This window comes from Dermacentor albipictus, chromosome 7, assembly GCF_038994185.2.
Source record: "Dermacentor albipictus isolate Rhodes 1998 colony chromosome 7, USDA_Dalb.pri_finalv2, whole genome shotgun sequence".
Classification (NCBI taxonomy): Eukaryota; Metazoa; Arthropoda; class Arachnida; order Ixodida; family Ixodidae; genus Dermacentor; species Dermacentor albipictus.
Genome location: NC_091827.1, coordinates 71,087,420 through 71,111,794, shown reverse-complemented (window position 1 = coordinate 71,111,794; position 24,375 = coordinate 71,087,420). Strand labels below are relative to the sequence as shown.

General features: G+C 43.9%; 1 protein-coding gene across 8 annotated transcripts in view; it reads left to right on the top strand.

The window, feature by feature from the left end:
- The window catches only part of UGP (UDP-glucose pyrophosphorylase), a 63,181-nt gene extending 41,642 nt beyond the window's left edge, over nt 1–21,539 (top strand). For all 8 annotated transcript variants that reach the window (XM_065453616.1, XM_065453615.1, XM_065453622.1 and 5 more), the window contains 11 exons: nt 2,192–2,325; nt 3,212–3,280; nt 5,581–5,714; nt 7,943–8,031; nt 10,396–10,464; nt 11,501–11,532; nt 12,247–12,343; nt 15,205–15,283; nt 18,201–18,367; nt 19,059–19,163; nt 19,704–21,539. In XM_065453616.1, the coding sequence (XP_065309688.1) occupies nt 2,192–2,325; nt 3,212–3,280; nt 5,581–5,714; nt 7,943–8,031; nt 10,396–10,464; nt 11,501–11,532; nt 12,247–12,343; nt 15,205–15,283; nt 18,201–18,367; nt 19,059–19,163; nt 19,704–19,811 (1,083 nt within the window). In that variant the 3' untranslated portion in view covers nt 19,812–21,539. The remainder of the gene's footprint in view (nt 1–2,191; nt 2,326–3,211; nt 3,281–5,580; nt 5,715–7,942; nt 8,032–10,395; nt 10,465–11,500; nt 11,533–12,246; nt 12,344–15,204; nt 15,284–18,200; nt 18,368–19,058; nt 19,164–19,703) is intronic.
- Nucleotides 21,540–24,375: the final 2,836 nt, after the last annotated feature.

Genomic DNA, 24,375 nt, shown 5'->3' with positions numbered 1-24,375 from the left:
GCACACTTGCGACGAGACATATTGCATTACCTAACAACACATGGAGAGCCTTGGGTTGTACGTACGTCTTGCCTGAACTCCAGTGTCGGACAGCGTGTGGTTTACACTTCTTGTGCTTCTTAACGGCTTTCACATTAACCACCTCACTATTTCTGTAACTTTCGGGAGCTACATCGAATTTATATCTCACCTTGATTATTGAGCTTTAGTGTTGATAGATAGTTTGATATTTATACTCTGCCTACTGTTTTTGTTTGCGATCGTGCATGCGTGCTGTATTTCACTTCTGCCAAAACATAATTGATAGGGGCTTGTGGGCTTGGCCAGCTGCATAAATACAGCATTGATCTTCAGTCCTTCCATCTGTATTTTCTGCATAGAATGCAGAATATACGTACAGAATAAACTAATTTCACTCCATATTTTGGATGGGCAGTTCTGTAACCCGCTTCACTTATTCTTGATGTTCTTTGGTCTCCGCAAAGCCCTCCTTGCAGGTCTGCTGCTGTGTTGATGCTAGGCAAAATGTATATGCCAGAAGAATTGTGCTGGCATGGCCTGGCTGCAGAGTGGCAGACATGCCAGGAGGCGCGTTTTTGTACAGTTTGGTTGGCAAGCTTGGATGCAAAACTTAGTCTGCATTCTCAAGCGATCAACTTTGGAAAAGTTTTTACTTTTGCTCAAGGTGGCGGACATTGCGTGACCCCACTGAAGTAATTGATAGGTGTTTTGCCCACCAGCTCAGCCGAGCAGAGCCCTCTGGAAACTGTGTATTCTCGAGACTGATCGGTCCCTCTGTGTTTTGTTCTAGCCTATTGTCGACTTGTATTTTCCTCCTCTTTTAGCAGCTGAGCTAAGCCACTAGGACTGTATGATATACATTTGTAAAATAAAAATCTGGCAACCGAAGTCTTCTGGTATGCTTAGCAGTGACTATGCAGTTCACTTCCATTGATAAAAAAGTTCTGATAAGACAGATTCTCAAGGTAACCTCAAGTGCTCTTTGAAGTGAGTGCTCTGTGAACAAAGCTTGGAGGACAGTGAGCCTTTGAATGGTATGGCAACACCTTTTAGGAAAGGTGTAAAGTGTGTGAATTCAGGAACCTTTCACAACGAGGAAGTTTTTTTAATGCACTTCGTATGAGCAGAATTATCAGCACTCATATGCTGCCCTTGCCACAGCATCTTCTGTTTCAATGTTTCTGCATCTGAAGCTATGTGCTCCTGCATTCCTCCTCTCATCATTTTGTTTTGAGCATGGCCTCCAAGTTCGGTACATCATGCCGCCCTGTCTCTGAGGCCATACTATGAACACAGTAATAATAATAATATTTGGGGTTTTACGTGCCAAAACCACTTTCTGATTATGAGGCACGCCGTAGTGGAGGACTCCGGAAACGACATTTGACTTAGGTCCTCATGAGAGCATTGTCTCGCAACTAAGCATGTTTATTTACCATGTTCAAGAAACACTTCAGTGTGCTTTAATAAAATTGTAATAAACACATTGTTAATACTGTTTGTGAAGGCCTTTCTTGATTTTAGATAGCCGAAGTTGTTAGTGACTCTAATGCAGCCTTATTATGTATAATCTTCTGCTACATTCGGCTCAAAAACATTGAATTAGAAAAGGTAACTAAGTGCGTGTACAAGTGCAGGTACTTGCTGTGCCTGGCTCGATTTATGGTATTGGAGCTATGTTACTCCATCTTTTAACTTCCTGTTCAGCAGTAATGCTTGATGAACTAAATAACATCAATCATCCATGGTGCATAATCTGCACAATGTGCTACAGGTAGTGCCCAGAACATGGCGACTGGGACATATTTTTGGCTCCTGCAATTGCTTCCAGTTCTTGCAATATGTAAAAGCATGGCCTTCAAGTGCTTCCGTTCTGCAGAGGCAGCCATAGCTCGGTGTGCAATTTTGACACCTATTGTGTTGCTTCGTTAGATATAAATCCAAAACAAGGCGAAGGCCCCGACAAAGGCAAGCCCCCTTGTGGAAACATTGGCTCCAACCTTGGGGCGTCCCTTGTTTACTCACTAGGTGAGTAAACTCACCTTGTAAACTCACCTAGTAAACTCACTAGGTGAGTTTACTTACCTCGCTAGGTGTAGCTGGTGTTGAAGACAAAGTAGAGTGCATTTGAGAACAGGTGTCTTCTGAGTTCATTTGTGTTCCATTACAGTACCTGAACAGGACATACAACGCCAACATGCCGCTGGTGCTCATGAACTCGTTCAACACTGATGACGACACGTCCAAGGTTCTCCGCAAGTACAAGGGTTTCAAGATCAAAATATACACCTTCCTCCAAAGCAGGTGCGTGAAAAATAAGTCATCGGTCAAGTTAGTGTTTGCACACACGCACACACATGCACGTGCACACACACGCACACACTTTGCATGGTTGTATGTGGTAGGGGGAACATTTGGCTGCTGTCATAATTGTTAGGTGTAACGTGTGAGATGCAAACGTGTCAAACAGGTACTTCAACATCTATCGACATCGACTTTTATAGTTGACTAGGCATCATTGTGGTCAACCTGATATCATATTTCCGATGGAGAAGGGGGTTACGGAAAGACAGAGTGGTCATTGGAGGTCATTGGAGGTTCCTTTTAGGAGGGGGGGGGGGGGGGTGTAACAACTCACCAAGTTTGCCCCCAAACGCTGTATCTATGTTATGAGAGACAGATTAAATTTACCACCTGGGTACTTTTAGTTTGCATATAACTATCACTGTACATGATATCATGCATTTTTCTCTTACTCGGATGCTGATGTCACAGCAGTGAACCATACTAAGAGAAAGCTGTTGGTTACAGACAAATTGAGCTTGCAGCATAGTTTCCTAGTCGTTCTTTCTTTTCTTTTCTTTTTGTGTGCTTAGTCTCTTTTTCTCTCAGTTCCTGGCTTGGGGAGCGTGTTGCTTCAGACTTGATTTCAAATGAGCATCAGAATGAGAGCATTATATTTTATCTTGTTCTTAGCAAACAATGACTAGCGAGCAGTTGGTGGAAGGGTCTGTCAGTACCTACCCCTTCTTCTTAATTAGTGTAATTAACTGCAAAATCTTGCATCACTTTCATGCTGCAGCTAGTCGTGATGTGAGGGTAAATGAAGAATTTGAGTTTTCTGTTTGTGACCTCCCTCCCTTCTCTCTGGGCAATAAATATTTGATGTCATCATCTGTTCATCCTCCAGATATCCAAGGATAAACAAGGAGACCCTCATGCCAATTGTGACCTCACTGAGCTCACCATCGGAAGACGCGTAAGTATGATTGTTGCTAGTTGTCTGGATGAAAGGCCAAGGTCTTAGGCAAATACTAGAAAGAACGTTCTGACTAGATGTGTGCATGGAGTGTCGATAACATTGACCAGCTACATGCATGTCTGTCTTTATTGAAATTACAAATGTCGCTGCATTTTGTTCCATTTTACTGACCACGCCTCAGAACCGTACTAACAATTGTCTGTAGAAAATTTTTTTTACAGTCTGTTTCAGATTGACCACACAGACCATATTTCTGTCGCAATTTCAATGAGATGTTGCCCCTTTATTTTTTCATTTTGTTAATATTGTGGTAGCACATGATTTAAGTGTGATTTAAGAATCTAACTTTTTATTGGGCAAACTTGTGCTCAGAAAGACGAGCAACACTTGAATGGCAATGGTAGAGGCAGGCACTGTCATCGGTCATCAAATCTAATCTGACAGGTCAGGTCAGTCTGCTGTTTATGCATGCGGTATCATCGTACATATCAGAGTAATTTCTGGTGTTCACATATATTCTAGAATAGGCAATGCTATTGCATCATGCTTGCAACATCATTATACAATAGTCAGATGGATAGACTGCTTGGTGAGTTGATAATGCAAGATAAATAAATAAGCACTAAATGCCAAAGGCAGGAACAAAAAGGTGACAACACGAGCGCTTTGTTGTCAGCTTCTTGTTCTTGTCTTACGTCTGTATTGCTGCTTTACTAGTGCTGAGCGATAGCTTGATTGTAATGATAATTAAAGGGGCCATAAGCCGCTTCTCGGGCATGGTGAAAAAACACAGTCTGTGGATAGCATACGCTGCTGTGAACATCGCAGCCAAGTTTTGCTGTCATACGCGGCACGTGAAGCTCGCAAGCGGAGCGTGAAGTCACCTTTGTCTCAAACGCTCTTTTTTAACAGAAGCCTGCTTTTCACTCTTTTCTGGATGCTTTATTTCTTAATAAAGCAGATTTCAATACTGTTGTAAATAATTCTCTTTTACTTTGTCCCCTCTGCTATCCTCTTTCCCAGCTATGCCTGCTATTGTCTAATAGCTGATGTCAATCAAGAAGGTTGTTTGGGTCAGTGTGCTTCTTCCTACTGTTACTGTGTCTATTTATTCACGAAGTTCAATAAACAGGCTGAAGTAAGCGAAAATGTGCTTTCAAACTTCGATAAGTAATTACATACTTCCAAAAAAAAAAGCTGACTGTCGTCTGCTCACGCTCAGTCGCGACCGCCCGCCTAGGAATTAAATTTTGGCCACCTTGCTTATTGGTGTCGTAGCTGGCAAGTCTCACTAATTTTGACTAGTTTTGAATGCTTAACTAGCCGCGAACCAGGCAGTACATAAGGTTGGACCACACGCACACTTGCCAGCGAATGCTCACTCCTGGCCGCTCCTGGTTAGTTAGACGCCTTGGCCGACTAATTGATATTGCTTTTAAAAAATGTGCAAGTTGGATGTGGCTACTATCCGTGGGTCAAGCTGGTGGAGGACAAAGCCAGTCTAGACCACATAGGATGGTCAGACTGTAGCATATGAGCGCAAGCGTGCACACAAGCCCTGTCGTGCACAAAGCAAACCCTGTGCATACGCTCTACAGTTGCATGCAGCTGCAGTCTGCCACGCAGTGTAGATGCTGAGAGTGTACTGCGATGAGTCCACTGGTTAACTGCCCTGCAGCTCGAGGAGGATAACCGCGTTTGGCTTACACGTGGTGCATCATAAGCGCCAAGATCGGAAGATCAAAAGTAGTGGCGTCTACATTAACATCCAAAATAAAATTTGAACTGCGCGCCATGGTGGATGCAGAGCATTGTAAGCACACTCCGCTGCACCGCATTCTTCGCAATGCATGGCATTGAAGAAGGACCAGAAGCACCATGAAGGGCATGTTTGATTGCCAATAACTCCTCTTCTGCTGAATGCATTGTACTTTTTGCGGCAAGGTACTTCTGAAGTAGCCTGTTTTAACTTCAAATGAGTTTCTCCTCTTCGATAAAAAGTGGTTCAGGGCCCCTTTAAGTGAAGAACAGTCCCTGGAAGAAAAAAATTGACGTATGCATGATAGTGTTATGACTCCCTAAGCACATTAGTTTTTACCATACAATAACCATACGATGCCACACTGAAAATAGCTCTGAAATATTCCATATTGTTCTCTAAAGGTATTAATTTTCTTAAATTGCATACCAAGTCGCACGTTCCCGCACGTCCTCCTGTGGCATGCGCGGAAGGATTGTTGATGTGTTGTCAAACTGCTTTCGCGTGCAAGCATTGATGCTGATATTCTCTCTGGCAGCTTCTATCCGCCGGGCCACGGGGACTTCTACGCGTCATTCTGCCAGTCGGGGCTCATGGACCACTTCCTGTCGGAAGGTCGCGAGTACTGCTTCATCTCCAACATTGACAACCTCGGCGCCACAGTTGACCTCAGTATCCTTTCTTTCCCCTGTCTGGGAGAGCCTCCCGTCTCAGGATTACAACAACTCCAAGCAACATGGAGCAAAATTGGGCGTTCTGCACTCTTATGCTTCACAGTTTTTTTGTTCATTCTTAGTTTTAGGTGCATGCTAGAAGGGAGTCCTAGCTTTTCGTAAGTGCAGTACCCTTTACAGAATACCAGTTTACCGGAGTTGTCGACGGCAGTAGCAATGCTAATAGTGACATGTTTTGACTCTTTCTCCAACTACAATGTGTTCAAAACGTTTTTGCGCTGTGCGAGTGTTCCCATTGAACAAACAAAAAAATATGACTGAATTTTAATAATTATGTTACTGCCATCACTCCACAACGACAGTTAAGCAGAGTACGGTAACTCAACACAATAAGAGCCGTGTTCTTTCTGGTTAAAGTCATGTGCATCATGAGATGGCTCTGCCAATGCAGCTGGTTACGTAAGCGCCTCAGGTAATGCTGTATTTCATAAAGTGCAAGATGTATTTTCATGAACAAGCTAAAACTCTCTAGAGAACCCCAAGTAATTGAAGTGCACCTATACAGTGTCCTTCATAGTCCATGTGCTGCTTTGGAACATGTTGAACCACTTGCCGTGGTTGCTTAGTGGCTATGGTGTTGGGCTGCTAAGCACGAGGTCGCGGGATTGAATCCTGGCTACGGCGGCCGCATTTTCACTGAGTGTTAAATGTGAAAACACCTGTGTACTTAGATTTAGGTGTACGTTAAAGAACCCCAGGTTGTCAAAATTTCTGGAGTTCCCCACTACGGTGTCCCTCATAATCGGATTTAGTGTCTCATAATCAGATTTTCAGAAATTAGTGTCCTGCTTCTGGGCCTTCTACAACACGGTCTTCCACAGGACGGTCTCGCAGTCACGCCAATCTTTGCTCCATTTGCAATGTGTCGCACGAGACAGATTGTCCGCGCCAACCAATATATCGCGAAATGCAAACATGTACGGAGCTGCACTCAGATTTCGCATCAGGGAGTATCGTAATCGTTGCTGAATTATGGTCTAAAACTTTTAATTATTTCATTCCTGAAATTGGCTGTTGCCGGATAATTCGAACTTGACCTTGAAAAGGTGAAATTTCTATATAAGGAAATTTCTATAAAACGAAGCAATTTGCCAATTTTAGTGACCTTGTTTTATCGAGGTTCAACTGTAATATAGTGTAACAACAGCAAAAAGGGGTATGCTTGGCCTCTGTGTCACTGGTAGAGCTGCTTAGAATGAAAGACTGTGTAAGGCACATGAACATGAACATAGTAAGTAGCTTCAGCAACTTACTGAATAGCACATTTACCTGTGGAGTATACAAGCATGTACATTAGTTTTTCTGCACTTTAATAAGAAGCAAACTTGAAGGAGCCAGCTGGAAAGCTGTGCATTTAAATTTGAAAAAGAACAGCACAATATATATGCACGCAATGAGGAAGTAGGCACAGACAATTATTAAATCTGAATATTATTGCAAAAGACAGTGTATTTGCAGCTAAGACAGCTCTTGCACAGCAGCAAAAAACAAAAACAAAAAAAGAGAGAAAATACAATCAAGGACATCCAGTCTTTTGTGCATACTGACTCTCCCTTTCATGCATCTGCTCGCTCTTTCGAAACCCTTACCCCTCCTAGTGCAGGGTAAGGGTAGGAGCTGCTGAGGTGTCCTCACTGGAGTGAGAGTTGCAGCGCTGTAAACATTTTCTTTGCTTTCTTCTGTAATAATCTCTTGCACATCCTCCTTTTGTGTAATTTTGCGCTGTTACACGAAGCCAGTGGATCGAGGCTACTTCGCCCAGGTGTTCACATGACAGTGTACTAGGTAAGTTCTCCCGCCACAAAGGCACACACGAAACAAAACAAAGAAGTGAGAAAACATCAAAGTTAGCAAGGAACGACAGCAAAACAAACCGGCAACGATAGAAAGGCATTGAGCGCAGTTCAAGGCACAACCTGCCTGTAGTTCAAAGTTACTGGCAGCTGAATGATGTTCATTTTATAATATTTTTAAACAAAAAGTTCAAAATGCATAATAACTGTCTGCTTCATTGTCAAAAGGAACATGAATCAAGATTAGCTTTTCTGGATCTGCTTCGTGCCTGTCAAGGTTGCGCTGTTTTCTAAAAAATATATATATTTTTTAACCTGAGTGATTCTGTGTGCTTAGCAAATCTGTTCCTTGACCGGAGAAAAATGCGTTCAGGCATCCTGAACATGCTGCTTTCTGCAAGTGGCAGTCAGGCGCCAGACTTTGTCATGGAAGTCACCGACAAGACAAGAGCCGACGTCAAGGTGCGTACCTTGGTTGCAATGCTTCTTTTTTTTTTCCCCTGCTTTGCATTTGTGCATCTTCAAGAATGTCTCTGGTATTGGTGTCCTTGTGCATTTATGCCTGTTTGTTGGTGCACCTCTCTACAGTCAGCTCTATAAATTCACGGGACGAAGTGTCCTTGAAGAAAGATGAATTTCTGTTACACGTCGGCACGCAGCTTGGCATTTGTACTTGTTGTCTGTACTGGTACATGCACCATCAGCGCACGGTTGTATACTTTTACAACCACATGCCCAGGCTGCTCAGACTTGGTATCTAAAGCGATGCTTTCTTTGCCTACCCAACTGGGGTTTGGGATGTGTAATGTTTCTGACAGAATAAACAGCATAGGCATCTGGGTATGTGCCACTGCGACACAAGCGTTATAGAATCCTTAAATGTATTTAGATGCGGTCGAACCTGGCAGCAACAGCTGCTTATGGCGCGGGCACACAGGCTCTCTCTTTTTGAATTGAATTTATTTCCATGTTGAATGGGGGAAAGCCTGAACCAAAAGTTAAACTTGATTCACCTGACAGGAGGCTCGGGCCCCCTTTACAAGGCATACAGTAGGAGAAACCAAGAGATACACATTGTAATACAACAAGCATTATTTGAGCACAAAACACATTAGAAACAAAATAGCATAAATTTAATCATCATTACTTCAGGCACAAACTATGGTTCCATACTGTCTCTATTGGAAAAAAAATTCAGAAAATACAGAGAATTGCAGAGGTACATAAATAAAGCGCATGTAATGAAATGCATATTAGTTTTCAGACAAGCACATCCACACAGAACAAAAGGTATCATGAACGCATCACAAAAATAGAGCGTAGTGTTTTTTTAGTGACACTTGTGATATCGATCTCTCTTTCACGGAAAAAAATATTTAGAACTGCAGGTATGGTGTATTGAAACATTTCTTCGCCATATTTCGTTTGAGAAAATGGAACTTTCCAAAAATCTTTGATGCATGTGTTATGTATCGGCGTCCTAATCTTAAGTGCGATAACAATGTCATCATGTCTTGCCTTGTATTCATACTGTGTTTACATCGCGTGGCCATATTATATGAATAAAGATTACGAGCATCTATTACATTAAGCCGCCTGAAAAGTTGCTCGTTATGTGTTTTGAAGGGCATGCCAGCTAGTGTCTAATGGCTTTCTTTTTATGAAGTACACACAATTGAGTTAAATTGGGCGATGTTTCGCCTCATATAAGAAAGTAGTAGTCTTAGTTGGACAAAAATAATGCATTGTAAGTCAGTAATTTGATATCGGGTGGTAGAAATAAACTAAGAATGAAATCTTGCCAGAGTGCCGACAATGCTTGAAAGTTTGGTGATGATGTGTTTAATATATGTGTCCCAGGACACATGCCTGTGGCAGTATACACTGAGTGTTTTGAAGGAGTTAACAATCTCTAAAGGCATTTGAACAAACACAGAGTTTTCTGTGCGAACTACCGGCAGCTGTGTTGGAGTAAAAAGGGCTGCTTTAGTTTTGCGATCTTGAAGTGATCTGCAGTGGGTAGAGAGTCTAGGTGCGGTGAGTGCTGATGGCTTTGTGTGCGCTGTGTTCTGACCGCTCAGTTTGCTTTGAAGCGAGGGGCAGCACAAAGGTCAGTTTGTTCCCTGCTGCTGCCACACCCTTCCTCACGCCAGCATTTTTGACATCGAGTGTCCGCAGTCATTGAGTGACATGTGTCTGTGTTTACCTGTGCGTGCATGACACCACGCTTGTTAATTTAGTTAGTAAGTGAATGTTTGCAAGGTTATACAGTCGATAAAACTACTATCCTCACTTCATATATCTGTCCTAATAATTTGCTACCACAGTCGGTGCTTTGCGTTTTGGACGAAACTGCAACATGCTTTGTTATGCTTCTTTTTCTTCATACTTAGTTTTTGTGTAACCTGCGAGCTAATCTTCCGTTCTTTGTTTCTTGATATTGTTTGATTTCTGTGCAGAATATACTATGCTTTTGCTTTGTTTGTGTTTATACGTTAGACATATTTTGTATATTTTTTTAAGTGTTTGTTTTGCTTACGTCTGCTTCACTGTGATGCTGCTGTAAGGGTGGCATGGCCTTGTCAGGCACTGTATGCCTTTTTCCATGTCACCCAAGACGACTTCTTATGTAAATTGTCGTAAGCAAAAAGGGAGACATAGAAATAAGATAAAAAGTTTCACTGGGCCATCATCAAGATAGTGTTGAACGGAGGGAAGCAAATAAACTGTTGCAACGAGTACAGCGCTTAGACTCAGGCAGTGATGCTGAACCACGTTCAGAAATGGTGTCTGCATCACTCCTTTTTTTTTTTTCTGAATTTGTAGGGTGGCACACTCATTCAGTACGAAAACAAGCTTCGTCTGCTGGAAATTGCGCAGGTTCCTAAGGAAAACGTGAGTTGCTTCTTCTTTTGCCGTTAATTGCAAGTCAGATGACTCTCACAAGCTTTAGTTTCTCCTCATTTAGCAGTTGAAGATTCGCTGGCATTTTTAGCCCTTTTTGAGTTGAAGTTCTGCACCGTTTGAAGTCTGCACCTTACATGGAAAGTTAGTGTAATGCAGAAGGTCTGAATAAAATACATTTCTGTATGACCTGAGCTAGCTGGTAGCTTGTAACGGAGCCTTTTCATAGTTTTAATCCTGTCTCTCTGATGACATAGTTGGTCGATTTTGTAATCGGCGTGTACAAGCACAGTCTGCTTGTCTTATGACATGGAAAACGTAAACATGGCTTTTGTAATGAAACCATTCGCAAGAGACATGCCCCAGCATGCACAGCAAGCACTTCGTCTGCCATTCAGACCAAGGTTGTTTCTGACATTAGTTGGGTGAACGTGTTATGCGAAAGAGCACAACTGCATTTTAGGAAAAGGGTTTGTTGAGGTTTCCACAAGGAAATGAAGTGTGTTTGCGTTACCAGCTGATGAGAAGTGTACTATTGGTGGTAACTTTTTGCAGCCGTTAGTACGTGGCAACATAGCATTGGCACGGCTGACCAGCTAACCAAACCCTTCAATGAATTGTGTGAACCGACTCTGCTTGAGTTGGTGCCAGATTGCAACCCTGGTGATGTAATGTAGCGAGCAAATGATTGTTTGAGATACCACTGGTTCCACATGACCTTGTCCTCGAAGTCTAGACTTGCGGACTGAAATGTAATTGTACAGCACACACACACACATGTGTGTATGTGTGTGGGTGTGTGTGTATGTGTGTGGTGTCTGGCACACAAAATGGAATTGAGATGTTAGCCAGTGTCGTGACCTCACAGACCTCCGTGCATGCATCTTTAAGGGGGTTTGGAATTGTTGTTGAAACACGATGCAAATGTGCATTTCATGGTATAGAATTTGCACAGAACCATTTTTAACCTCTCTTCCTATGAGTTACTACCCTTCTTGCTGACTTAATGTGTTGTGTTTTTTTACAGGTTGATGAATTCAAGAGTGTAAAGAAATTCAAGTGAGTTCTTTTCCTTTGTACATTCTAACAAGTACTTCTTGGTACTGCTACTCTTGTTCATTTTTTTTGAGCACAGCTCTTAGGCACCCGTTCCTGCGGCGAGGGGCAGCGGCGTACTTCACAGCCAAGCGAACGAGCACCGTGAAAGATGAGACCGAGCGCGGAGCGTAGCGGGCTATGAAAGACGGCGAGAGCGAAGATTGTGTGAGGAGCAAATCGGGGGAGGAGGGCATGGCAAAAGCATGAGAAGAAAAGCACAGTGCCGTGCAAAACTTACTATGACGACAGTGACTAGGAGAAGGCGCTGTAGTAGCGCACATTATGAAGGTGCCTGGAGGTGCTTGCTCGCCTCCGCTTTGTTCGCGGGGATACGCGTATGCATAGAGGCACTCTGTGTGTTGTCTGTTCACCCAAAGCACTGCCCAAGCAGAGGTCTGTCTGCAGCAGCTTCTGTGAATCGCGTCCACGAGTCAGCCGCGCGCTGTCTCTCGCAATCTCCCGATTAGTGAGGCAGTCGCGCCACACTTAGCTCCGTTTGGAACATGCCGCATGAGGTGGATTGTCCGCGCCAGCCAATATATCGCGAAATGAAAACACCTATAGAGCTGTGCTCAAATGTCGCATTAGGGAGTATATTGTAATTGTTTTTAATAGTTTTTTTTATATCACTTTAAACATTCCTTTCCCATTTTCTCCTTTGCACGTGTAATGCAGGATCTTCAACACGAACAATCTCTGGATGAAGCTGAGCAGTGTTGGCCAGTTGGTGGAGAGCGGTGGCATCGACATGGAGGTCATCATCAACAACAAGGTCAGTTGAATTGATTTCGTCTCCGTTTTTTCTGGGCGTCCGCTAGTTGGATGTGCTGGCATGGCTTGAAGGGGCACTAAAGAGAGAAATTATTTCAGCTGTCTTAGTAAATTACCGTCCTGCAATACTAGAAAAGCCACACTTACAGAAGAAACTTGTTAAGACAAAAGAGATGCAAAAGTAAGAGACAGGTAGAGACGCCGCCTTGAAATTCCCGCACCAGCTTGCCGTCATGTCGTGTGGATTTTGATGGTGACAGGTCGAGCTTAGTTATACTTTTATTGGTGAAAATGGACTACATTGCCTCCTAAAAGAGCCAAAAACTTAGCTTGACAAGTTTCAAGAGGAATGTTTGCTCAGTCACAGCAGCCTAAATGCGAAAAAATACGTTGAAAACTGTGGTGTCATGCTGATGTGCTGGCCCTGAGATTTTGGCGCAACATTCAAAAAATGAATTTACGCCTTCATTTCCTTTCTAATAATTAACCTATTACCATGAAATCGGCAAAAGTAGAGTTCTTTAAATATAGTACCTTATCACTTTAAGTGACAAAGGCAAGGTGCAAATAAATTTCACTTTGGCTAAATTGGTTATAAGTGAGTATAGTATATACTTTTCAAGCAATCTTGGCAAGACTGCAGGGCTCTCAACTGTGGAATTGTTTGATTCATCATCATCAGAAGCAGCCTATTTTTAAGTCCACTGTAGGACAGAGGCCTCTCTCTGCCATCTTGAATTACCCCTGTCTTGCACTAACTGATTCCATCTTGCACCTGCAGGTTCTCCAACTGTCATGATCCATCAGTTATCCACCCTACATATTGCATGGCCTGCCCAGCTCTATTTGTTTCTCTTAATGCCAACTAGAATATTGGCTACCCGCGTTTGCTCACTGATGTGCACCGCTCTCTTCCTGTCCCTTAATGTTACCCCTAAATTTTTTTGTTCCGTCACTCTTTGCACAATCCTTAACTTATTCTCGATCTTCTTTGTTAACCTCCAAGTTTGTGCCTCGTGTGTTAGCACTAGCAGAATGCAATTATTGTACACTTTTCAATTACATTTGCAAGCTCCCAGTCAGGATTTGGTAACGCCATATGCACTGCAACACTTTTTGTTCTTCTGCAAGTTTCCTTGTTATGATCAGGGTCTCCTCTGAGTAACTGACCAAGATAGCTGTACTCCTGTACAGGCTCTAGAGGGGCTGGCTGACGATCCTAAAATCTTGTTCCTTTGCCAGGCTATTGAACATAATTTTTGTCATCTGCATATTAATCTTCATTGTTTCTTTGATCTTTGATTGGTGCCTTCAAATAGGACCTTAGTAGCTCTTTTTGATGTGACACATGGATATTTGCAAAATATCACCTCGAACCGCATTGCCACATCTTGCCATTTTGATAAGTTATGTAATTAGTGTTGGTCACAGTCCGATTTTTAGTTTTGGTGTTTATATATTTTTATATATTTCTTTATATATTTCTCGTAAAGCATTAGGATTTTGACCAGAAGGCGTTGACCTTGTGGGTATGCGCGACCCTCGCGCCTCCCCTGATGTTTTTCCCGCATAGCGCGTCTCCTGTAGTGCGGCTTCGCCGCACATGCGGCGGTCGGAATGGTACAGGCGCTGTCCGAGAGATGGCGCGAGTGTTGCGCGGGTAACACCGCGAGGTTACTTGGGCGCTGTTTGAATCCCACCGATGGCACCGGCTGTTGGAATCTCAGCGCTGCCACCAGCTGTTGGAACCTCAGTGCTGACACCCGTTGTTGCAACCGGACCGTTGGCGCCCGTTGTTGCAAATGGGTCGCAAGCCCCAAGGGTAGCGTTGGCCTGGCGGCCTGGGGCACACTGGAAGCATCCGAAGGTCCCAGCAAAGCATGAGTCGACTGTTAACAGAACAACTTGTTTATTCTAGCATCGCAGAGAGCGGGCGGTCAGGTCGACCGAAGTAGAGAGACGGGAGAGCACGTTATTCAACAGAAGAAATCGGAGCCTCTCTCCTGGCGTCCGGGGGCAGCTGCTCTTATACTCTTGGCGTCGCGGGCAAGAAGGAAGGTCACGGGACGACACCACGTGACAGCGAGGCACGGACGGACTGAGAGACATGTAGAGACGAGTGTGGTGACGCATCAGCCGGGCCGGCGCCGGTCAGTCCTCCTCGCTTCACACTTGGGGAGCTCCTTCTCCCCGGCTGCCGCGCTTTGACAAGCGTGGGCGCACACACACACACACGCACACACAAAGACACGTGGCACTGAACATGCCGGGACGCGCTCGGCGGGAATGCGTCGCGGCCGCTCCGAACGGGCCAAAATGTCCGCCGCTTTGAATGAAGCTCCGGCGTACGTTGCATCCGCGCTGGCTTTACCGCGCATCGTAGGCGAAACGTAACAGCGCCGAAAGGAAGGCGCTTGCTCTCTTGGGTTCCAGACAGCCAGCGGGACGGACGTGCCGTGCTGCACGTGCAGCGGCCCTCTTCCCCGGCGGGTCGCCAAACAGCGCGGACATTCCGCGCGCGCGGCGACCGATGCATCTGCGAGACCGTCTCGCGTGGCCGCCTTCGAACGCGCCACGATTCGCGTGACTATACACGCGAACGACCAGGCGTTGGGATCCAGCATGGGGCGAACATATTCGCTCGCGAGGACGCGGTGAGTCGGACTTCTAGATTTGTCGTGCGCCCATCGGCATGTTTTGTGGATAGCAACTCGGCTAGCAGGCATTGATGTATGAAAGGTGCAATAAATGTCCTTGTGATTGTTTGCACTACTGTGTTGTCGTTCCTTTGTCCCAAGAGTACGGTGGGAGAATCCCCACGTCAGACCCCACAACCTTTTTTTTTTTCATTTTTTGAAACAGACTTTGGATTCGGGCATCAACATCATTCAGCTTGAGACGGCAGCTGGAGCAGCTATGAAGGACTTCCAGAACGCCATTGGTGAGTTTGGTGGTTCCCACTTGGTTTTGAACCTGGCTTCCTCAGTACAGTAGTCCTATGATCTGCCCATTATACGATGGACACACGCCTACAAATCCCACATAGCACTCTTACCAGCTTCAGTCGTGCAAGCCAGTGCCCTGAGACCTTAGGCAAGCGGGTTACTTTGCAAGACAACAATTTAGTGTATTTACATGAATCTAAGGCGTACCTTTTTTCCGAAAAAAAATAGGTCTGGAAACTGCCTGCACGTTACAGTCCGATACAAAACCAAAATCCCGTTGGCGGCGTCGGCAACAACTTACTGTCGGAGCCGTCAGACGCAGTGTCATCGCCATCACGAGATAGCTGCAGAGTGTGTTTTTTTTAAAGGTGGCCGTGGATTCATTTTATGCTCGAGTATGATCACTTTTGGAGATACTATCGCTTTCACAATATTTTGCGCGACTTGGCACCAGGTGCAGCTGCATTTCAGGCACTGTGCCAAGCTCACTATCTGCACAGAGTGCCAGCAATGCTCTCAGCTGCATATTTCGACAAGTCTGATGCAGAGTTATGTAAGATCTCACGAAAGTGATAGCAGTACAGTTCAAGGGGAGTACGGTAGCGCGATTCAAAGACGGGACAAAAGAAGACACAAAGGGACACACACAGCGCTAATGCACTAGCGCTGTGTGTGTCCCTTTGTGTCTTCTTTTGTCCCGTCTTTGAATCGCGCTACCGTACCCCCCTTGAAGATGCATTACCAACAAGCCCACATTGCAACCCTCGAGTACAGTTGAGTCTGGATATATCGAACCCACATATAATGAATTATTGTATATATCGAACAGCCGTAAAATCCCCTTGAAAATTTTTTAATAAAATGTTTATTTTACATATCGCATTACCTATATATCGAACTTTTATATGATCCCTTCAGATTCGGCATATCCGGGTTCGACTGTATTTCTAAAAGTGATAAATCGAGAATATTGCCTTGTGTGCTTGGTATCTTGAACCGAAAATTGCGGCGACGACCTGCTGCTTTCATTATGAAAGCTCATTTAAGAAAAAGTTTCCCTTCTGTGAAGGTCAATTCTTCATGTATCATATTTTGTGAACGCGAACGTGGGGACAGGCTATATTTTATAAATTGGTTGTATATTACATTCATGGGCACACGTTAGATTCATGTAAATACAGTGCTAATAGATGTGAGAATGTGTGTTCTTCTAGTTGACAATAAAAATGAAAATTTTACACCTGAAAGAGATGTGTATGTAATCATGTCAAGTCAGATGGGCTAAACTTTAATTCCGCAGTGCCAGTGAGACAAAACTGCTGTTGGGAGGCCTCTCTTACTGAACTTTTCTTTGCGGCATCTGAAAGTGCTCAAGTTCACCCAGTAAAAAATAGATCAGCTGCATGTTGCCCCCGCTATTACATCAATTGCGACTATGCCTGCAACTGATCACAGAGCCTCTCTTGCAATTAGGACATCCACTTAAGGGCCGTATCAGCTGCCAAGCTAGAGGAACGGACCCCCTCATATGTGCAATTGGTATTGAGCATGAAGCAGTGGGAACCTGTGAATGACCACATTATATAGTAACTAAAAGATATCTTCAGCAGTACGGTGCATCGCTACATTGCTTGAATGCTAATCGCATTAACGTCAAAGGTCATCGTCAGATGGGTTCTGCCAGGACTTTCCTTTTGAGTTACTAGTAGTACATTCAGGTGGTGTGAGCGACATTGACAAGCGATATGATACGATATGTGTGCACAGCAACTGCTCATAGATTCGTGTCACATTTTGAGCTCGATAATATGTAGTAATGTAAAAAGAGTGTTCACATTGCAATTAATTCATTGGCGTAACTTGTTTTTCATACATTTTTCAGGCAGTGATGCTGTTCTTGATAAGCTTTCTGTTGGGGGTTATTGCTAGCTGGAATGTGCAGGCTTGCAGGAACTGACTCTCAGGTTCGAGAAAGAAGGCTTAGTTTTGAAATAGTCCAGGCTAAACTTGAAAGCTTCATTTCTCATTGAAACTTATCCTGTGGCAAATTTAGATGGCTACTGTGTGGGGAGCACACGCGCCCATCTTCCCCCGCGCCGTCGTGTCGAGAGCCGACATAGACAGGAGAGAGGTGCGCTATGCCCTCTCCCAATTCAATTCCCAATTACAGAGAGGATGTTCCTCTGCCAGGGTTCTTTATTGCCGGTAGCAATAAACGTTCTTACAGTTGACGCCGCTGGTTGCCTTATTCGTTCGAACCCTATGTAGCCACGATTCCCGCGCTACAGATTGGGGAGTAACACAAAGCGACTGCGTGGGGCTATGTCCAGAGCTCGCCTTCAGCCCTAGTCGCACGCAGAGTGGAACTCCCACAATTGTAAGTTCACCGGTAACCACATGCACTCTTTCAGTGCATTTGAACATAAGATGGGCACCAACAGCCCTTGTAAAGCCCTTTTTTGCTTGCCATTCTGGAAGTATGTTACAGGACTCTCATCTGTGTTCGGTGTTTGTGTAACTGTAGCTTACTTTTAGCATCAGTGTGCACTGTGCTTCATGTTTTTGCGCACATGGAGCCGCAATTATACGAAAGACTATTTGCAAGATATATTTACATAAGCAATTGCAACAGTGAGCAATGTATCTGAGGGCTTGAACAAGGGGGTCAGTTCATTGTCTTCATCAGGGTGACGGCGCGTGCGTATTGTTCAAGAAATGAATATAGAATGCAGACACACACGCCACTGAGATGGCGCAATGCAGGTCAAGCTGAATAGGTGGACGAGTGTCCCCTGTGTACGTTGTCGGACAGTCATGCATCTTGAACGGGCTCATGATGACATGTTGCACCCACGTGTCCTGGCTTGTATATTCTGCATTGGCTGATGTCGCGTACGCCATCGAAACCTGCAGGCATCAACGTGCCGCGCAGTCGTTTCCTCCCGGTGAAGAAGACCTCTGACCTGCTGCTGGTGATGAGCAACCTATATCACATGAAGTTTGGCACTCTGGTCATGAGCCCCAAGCGTGCCTTCCCAACCGTGCCCCTCATCAAGCTGGGCGACAACCACTTCTCCAAGGTATGGGCCGCCTGCTAGCTGTGCAGCAAGTTCGAAAGGTTCGGATGTGCGGCCAGAATCACTGGTTAATCTCGCCGACCACTTTTCTCCCAATTGCTGAGAATGTCTCGTCTCAGCTTGTTTCCTTCTACAGCAAGCAGCTGTGTTTGAGAACTCCGTACTGCCCAACTCTCGAATTTAGGATTGTTGCGTAAATTTTTCAAAAAATAAATTATGTTTACAAAAATGTTTTAAGTGTGTTGAAGGATGTGGCGAGCAAGATTTAAGGAAAAAAATGCATATAAGAAAGAAATTATGATGGTGCCTGCGGCCGCCCTTTTGTGTAAATGCAAGGCACTAGACAGAGGGCTACTCGCTTTGAGTAAGAGAACTTTCTGAAGCAGGCTAAATCAGCAAAAACAATGTCACTGATCAAGTTGGCGTGATTTAAAAACACTGTATTGCCATCTCTCCTGTGCCTAGCTTGCTGCTCCTTATGTACTGTGTCTAAATGTAAATAATCGTAAATACAGTTCATATGAATCCCACAAAAGGTGTGTTCTCAGGGCAAACGTTGGCAAAAGAAGCACTGTAGCGATTGAAGTAACTAACTTCTGCGCATAGCCTTTGTCATGGATGTAACTTGTGTGTATAAACACGGTGTAATGAGTGCATGGTGGAATCTAGAGTCTCGCTTTGGTCTACAATGCAGGTGCGCGATTTCCTGAACCGGTTTGCGAGCATACCGGACATTTTGGAACTGGACCACCTGACGGTGTCCGGCGACGTCACTTTTGGCAAGGGTGTTTCCCTCAGGGTGAGTTGTCGTTGAAGGCTGTTTTTGCTTGTTGCGCGCGTGCATACGTGTACACATGCATACCAGTTGGGCTCACATTTCCCGCATTGCAAAGGTGTGGCCATTGTCTCGGCAGTGATGGCACCTTTATGCGACACAACGGACAGCACAGTGTGTATCTGGGCAGCAAAATGAACTCGCTGATATCGGCAAATTTCTGCTGCCATTTCTGTCATCAGTGCACACAGCTACTTCATGATGAGAAAGCACAGCACATACTACTCATAATGGCAATCAGTTATGGTATTATGAATCGTCTACATTAGTCTGTGCATACCAACATCTGCAGTTGACTTTCACAATATTGCAATGTTGGAACTCTTGACGAGATGTGTAATGGGCCAATGTTTCTGGGACAATGTAATGAGACAATGGCGGCAAATCTTCTAGTTGTGTGTGCCTGTGCTGTCTGCATCATGCTGTTGAAAAGCTCCAGGAGGCAGTTCATTTGTTTGTGCACCTTTGTACTTGACACAAAACCATTGCGAACTTCATTTACAGGGCACAGTAATCATCATAGCCAACCATGGTGACCGGATCGATATACCAGCGTCAGCCGTGCTCGAAAACAAGATTGTGTCTGGCAACCTGCGCATCCTGGACCACTAGGCTGGTTGGAGATGCTTGGAGAACTCTTGAAACCCTGCAGTTACCATGTTGTGCCCATCTGGTGACCTCTCTACTTGGCTGTGCTGTGACACTTGCTCTCTCCTGTTGTGAATTGTTTATCTGGTTTATACAGTGATGCCCTTATCTGTTTTTTTGTCACCCGCTCTATAGTTGCGTGTCTCCCAAGCTTTTTCACGGAGATTTAATGCTGGCAAACCAGTGCAGGAAATGCAAGAAATGCTAGAGCATAAGCCGTGCACAGAAGCCGTGCCCGTATTATGTGACAAATGCTGACCTAGCCTCAGAGCGATCTAGGTAATGTCGTAACGGCATTTAAGGTGAACCAAAGGCAAATGTGTAATTGAACAGGTAGCAATTGAGTGTTGTACAAGCTTGTTTTCAGTACATCTCCACGGCAGATGTCATGGTCATATCATGGTTCATTGTGATGTGGTCGTGACATATCTGCGTCATGATCGTGACGTAAGCATGCCACGGTTGTGGTCACGTCACGGTCATGATGCACTGTGACTGCTTACTGCACGGTCGTGTCACATTTCACTGTGGCAGTCCTTGCAGACATCTCAAAGGTGCTGTACAGTCTTGCCGTGCAACAAAATTCTCGCATAGATATTTTTGGCTCCTTGACACATGCTGCTACTGTGTTGCGTGTAAGTGCTTTCACAGACGTTCGTCTGCATGTATGAATGTTATTGATACTAGTTGACGTGATTGCTACAGGGCGCTGTTCACCTGCTGCATTGCTTGTGAAGGCATTACATCTCAAGTGGTATTGACCATCCATTTTCCTGTAGCTTCCGCACTTGTTCACGTGCATTTAAGACTGTTGTCACCCTGAATTTTACTCATTGTGCCATTCCTATAGCTAGAACTCCTAGTCTGAGCCAAGTTAACAGAAAAGAATGGTGGTTATGTTGTCAGTCAGTTTCATTCAGCAGTTTTCAGGATGCCATATTTTAAGGGGCATTCACATGTGAGCTTATTTGACATCTCAAAATTGAGCTCACGTCTGTGCCATAGACGAATGAAAAAGTTGGTTCTCTGAAAAAAAAAAAAGATTTCGTTACAGGAGTGAACTTATTGCATACACCTTGTGCCATTTCTTTCAACGACGCTGTAAGCCTTTGATTTGTGATAAGTCATTGAGTCAGCAACAAGTCTAATCATTTTTTCTTTCACATTTTAAGCAACTTGAAAATCATAAGTCTGCCTTTGTACACCTACCAGCAGACTTTGTGTTATTGATCTTTGTTACAGAAGTGATGCCAGGGTTGACTACTGATGGAACTCTCATTTATATGAAATCAATGAATTCTTACGTTCTTTGTTTACTATTACTATTTGGCTGTAGTTCCTTTTCAGCTGTGTGGGTTTATTTATATGGGAAACGTGGGATATGTTGTACGCTATCTTTTGTTAATGGTTTTCGGGGAAGGGATGAGTTGTAAGAAAAGTTTACTTATTATGCGTGATTACACGCACATCTGGTGTTGGCGCCAGGTTGATGGGATCCTGGTTAACTCGGAGCAGCATTATTTTACAATTTTCATGTTTAGCTGTGCGAGTGTTTTAGCGGATGTTGCCAACAGAAAGGGATGCATAGCAATCCACCAGCTGCATTGTCATCGAAGATGTCTATGGACTGCAGTTATGTACAAAGTAGGAAGTTTTGTCTTAGGTCGTGAAATAAATTATTCTTGAATTCCATGTGCTTTGGTTGGTGTGACTCGCTTTCTCTGTTTTGCGCAACAGAACGTGAAACTTCACACATTACCACGTGTGCATCATGCTTTTGCCTTCATGTGTTACAGGAGTGTAACATGCTACCAAACTTTTTTTTTTTTGCATGACCAATGTGGATTAAGGGGAAGCTTTAGCACGAGTGCTCCCATCTAAATACATGTAAAAGAAGAATTCGTTTTGTTTCGGCAACCACTGCACCAAATTTGACAAGGTTTGTTGCATTTAAAAGAAAAACTTAAAATATAGTGACTGTTGGTTTCGAATTCTTGATTTATGTCATTTTTTTTAATTAAAAATTGTCAAAAATATAACATTTGCTGAGTTAGAGTTTAGAACTCTAACTCGGCAAGGAAAAGTTATATAAATTCTGTGAATTGCATGTGATGGTACATGTCAAACAGACAAAACTGATATGTTACACATGAATCTAAAGGAAGTCAGTAATATGGAAATCGTTTTTGCAGAACCCTTGTACACAACGTAACAGATTCACCTAAGATATAAATTGACATATAGACTTTGTCCGCTTTGAATGATCTAATGGATGCCGTTTACAGAGCTGCAATAGCTGTTTTTGATTCACAGTTAACTTAAAAACTTGTGCATCTATTATTTTCTGTCTTGCAAATTATTTAAAAAGTTCTTAAAATCGAAATTCAGGCCCAAAATTGAAATTCCTCTTGCAACAGTCACTAGAATTTCACTTTCTCTCTCAAATGCAACAAATTTTATTACAATCGGTCCAGCAGTTATCTCAGGAAAGCGTTTTTGCGTTTTACATGTATTTGAATAGGCCACATCGAAGTTGGACCCGTGCTAAAGCTTCCTCTTAAGTTGACGTTGCTAAACTATAGCTGGGGCATGAAGCATTGCATAGTAGTTTTAAGGAATTTCATGGGGAAGCATCAAAGAAATGCTTTAACAAGTTTTGGCTGTTATCATGCTTACAAGAAAGTTGTAATTTTGCCTCATTTCTTGCGAAGAAAAAGAAAAATTGAGCCTGTAACACAAAGAAGTGATATAATAGGTGGCGAAATGGAATGCGCAACAAGCCTTGGGCGGTTTCATACGGTGTTTCTTGGAATAAACATTTGCAGGCACGAGCGAGCAGTCCTTCAAGAAGTGCAAGTCATGTTTGTTTGTTGAGGGTACATCTGCCGGTGGTGAAGTGGAACGACACTGCTTTTTTTCTTCCTTTTACCTATCGTGACTTAGCCAGTGGTCATTACTAAAACAGCCCTTTAGCTTCATACTGCTGCATTTGTTTAGCTTTTCTCAAATTCATATTTGGGCTGCCCCATTAATAGGGCTCATGTTAATCTGGAAGGAAAGACGTCGGCACTGCTGATAACCATTACTGGGCATAAAACAAGACTGATGAAGATGAGGCAGACGCACTCATTCATTGTCATTACCACCCGGTTCATGACCTATCTGCTACAGTGCGGTTGTGCCATCAATTAAGCATTCATAAAATTCGTGGCCCATTACCCTTGAGTAGGTTGTGCCATTTCACTAAAGACCAACCAACCAACATGTGGAAGAAAACTTCATGCAAGAACACCCCCACAACTTGAGGCAACAACTGGGCAGACGACATGTTAGAACACATGTTGAGGCCACAACAAGATGCGATTGCCAGCTCTATCCAGTACATGGATGTTGAGAGCGAGCGTCAGCCTATCGTCACAGCTGCTGGTGTGATCATGCTCTCCAGAATCGGTATTCTCCACTACTGTAGCAGTGGCAGAGTGGTTGAGAGGTGGAATTCTGGATTGCCAGTCTGTTGGTCGTAAGTTTGAATCCTCGCAACACAATGAAAATTCTTCTTTCCTTGCAATTCTCTTGCATGGATTCCAGCTACAGCCCTGGTGCACGTCAAAATGACCAGGGAAGTGAGCCCATAACAGCTGTCACTGTAAAGGAAAAATTGCCTAGGAGCTCTACCATTCCATGTGCAGTACACTTGAGAAACTTCGCATTGCCAAGGACCATGTAATGAACGATGGAACGCAGAATTATAGGCATTAAGTGGAGGCTTTACCTTGACCTTTTCCTTATCTTTATATCCAATTTCTCTATTCAAATACATGCACATGAAATGCAGATATGCTCTCATTTTTGCATCATCACGCCAGCAGCTGTGGTAATTGGCTAACGCTCGCTCAACATCCATTTACTGAATAGAGCTGGCGATCACACCTTGTTGTGGCCTCAACGTCTTCTGGCATGTCATCTGCCCAAGAAGAGTAGTCGCTGAACCGATTTCAACAAACGTTGCCTTCAGGAGAGAGTTCTGAACTCCAGCAACTGTAGGGAGTGAAATATTAATTTAGGGCATCGTAGGGCAACAGATGTTACCAAAAATCTGTGACAAAAAGAAAAAAATGAAGCATGAGCTCTTCACTAAAAACAGATACCACAACTGTGTAAACTGCATTTCTTGAAGCATCTGAAGCAGCTATGTAATGTACAAGTTGACAGCTCATACAACGTTGACAGCTCGTGACAATGTTTACAAAGGCTTAGCGAAAGTCCTATTCGAAATATAGCGATACATTGCAGAGTGGTATATAATGCGTCAATTTTGTTCCATTATGTCGCCGTACAGCAATGGCACCTACGTGCATTAATAGCTATGGCATTGTGCTGCTAAGCACGAGGGCACGCATTCAATTGCTGGCAGGGGCAGCCAATAGGATCGTGGCTTTGACACATAAAACCTCAGGATGCAAGTGCAAAATTTTTTAGGTGCAGCTTACAGTATTGCGGTACTGTTATTTGTTGCCGAGTTAGTCGT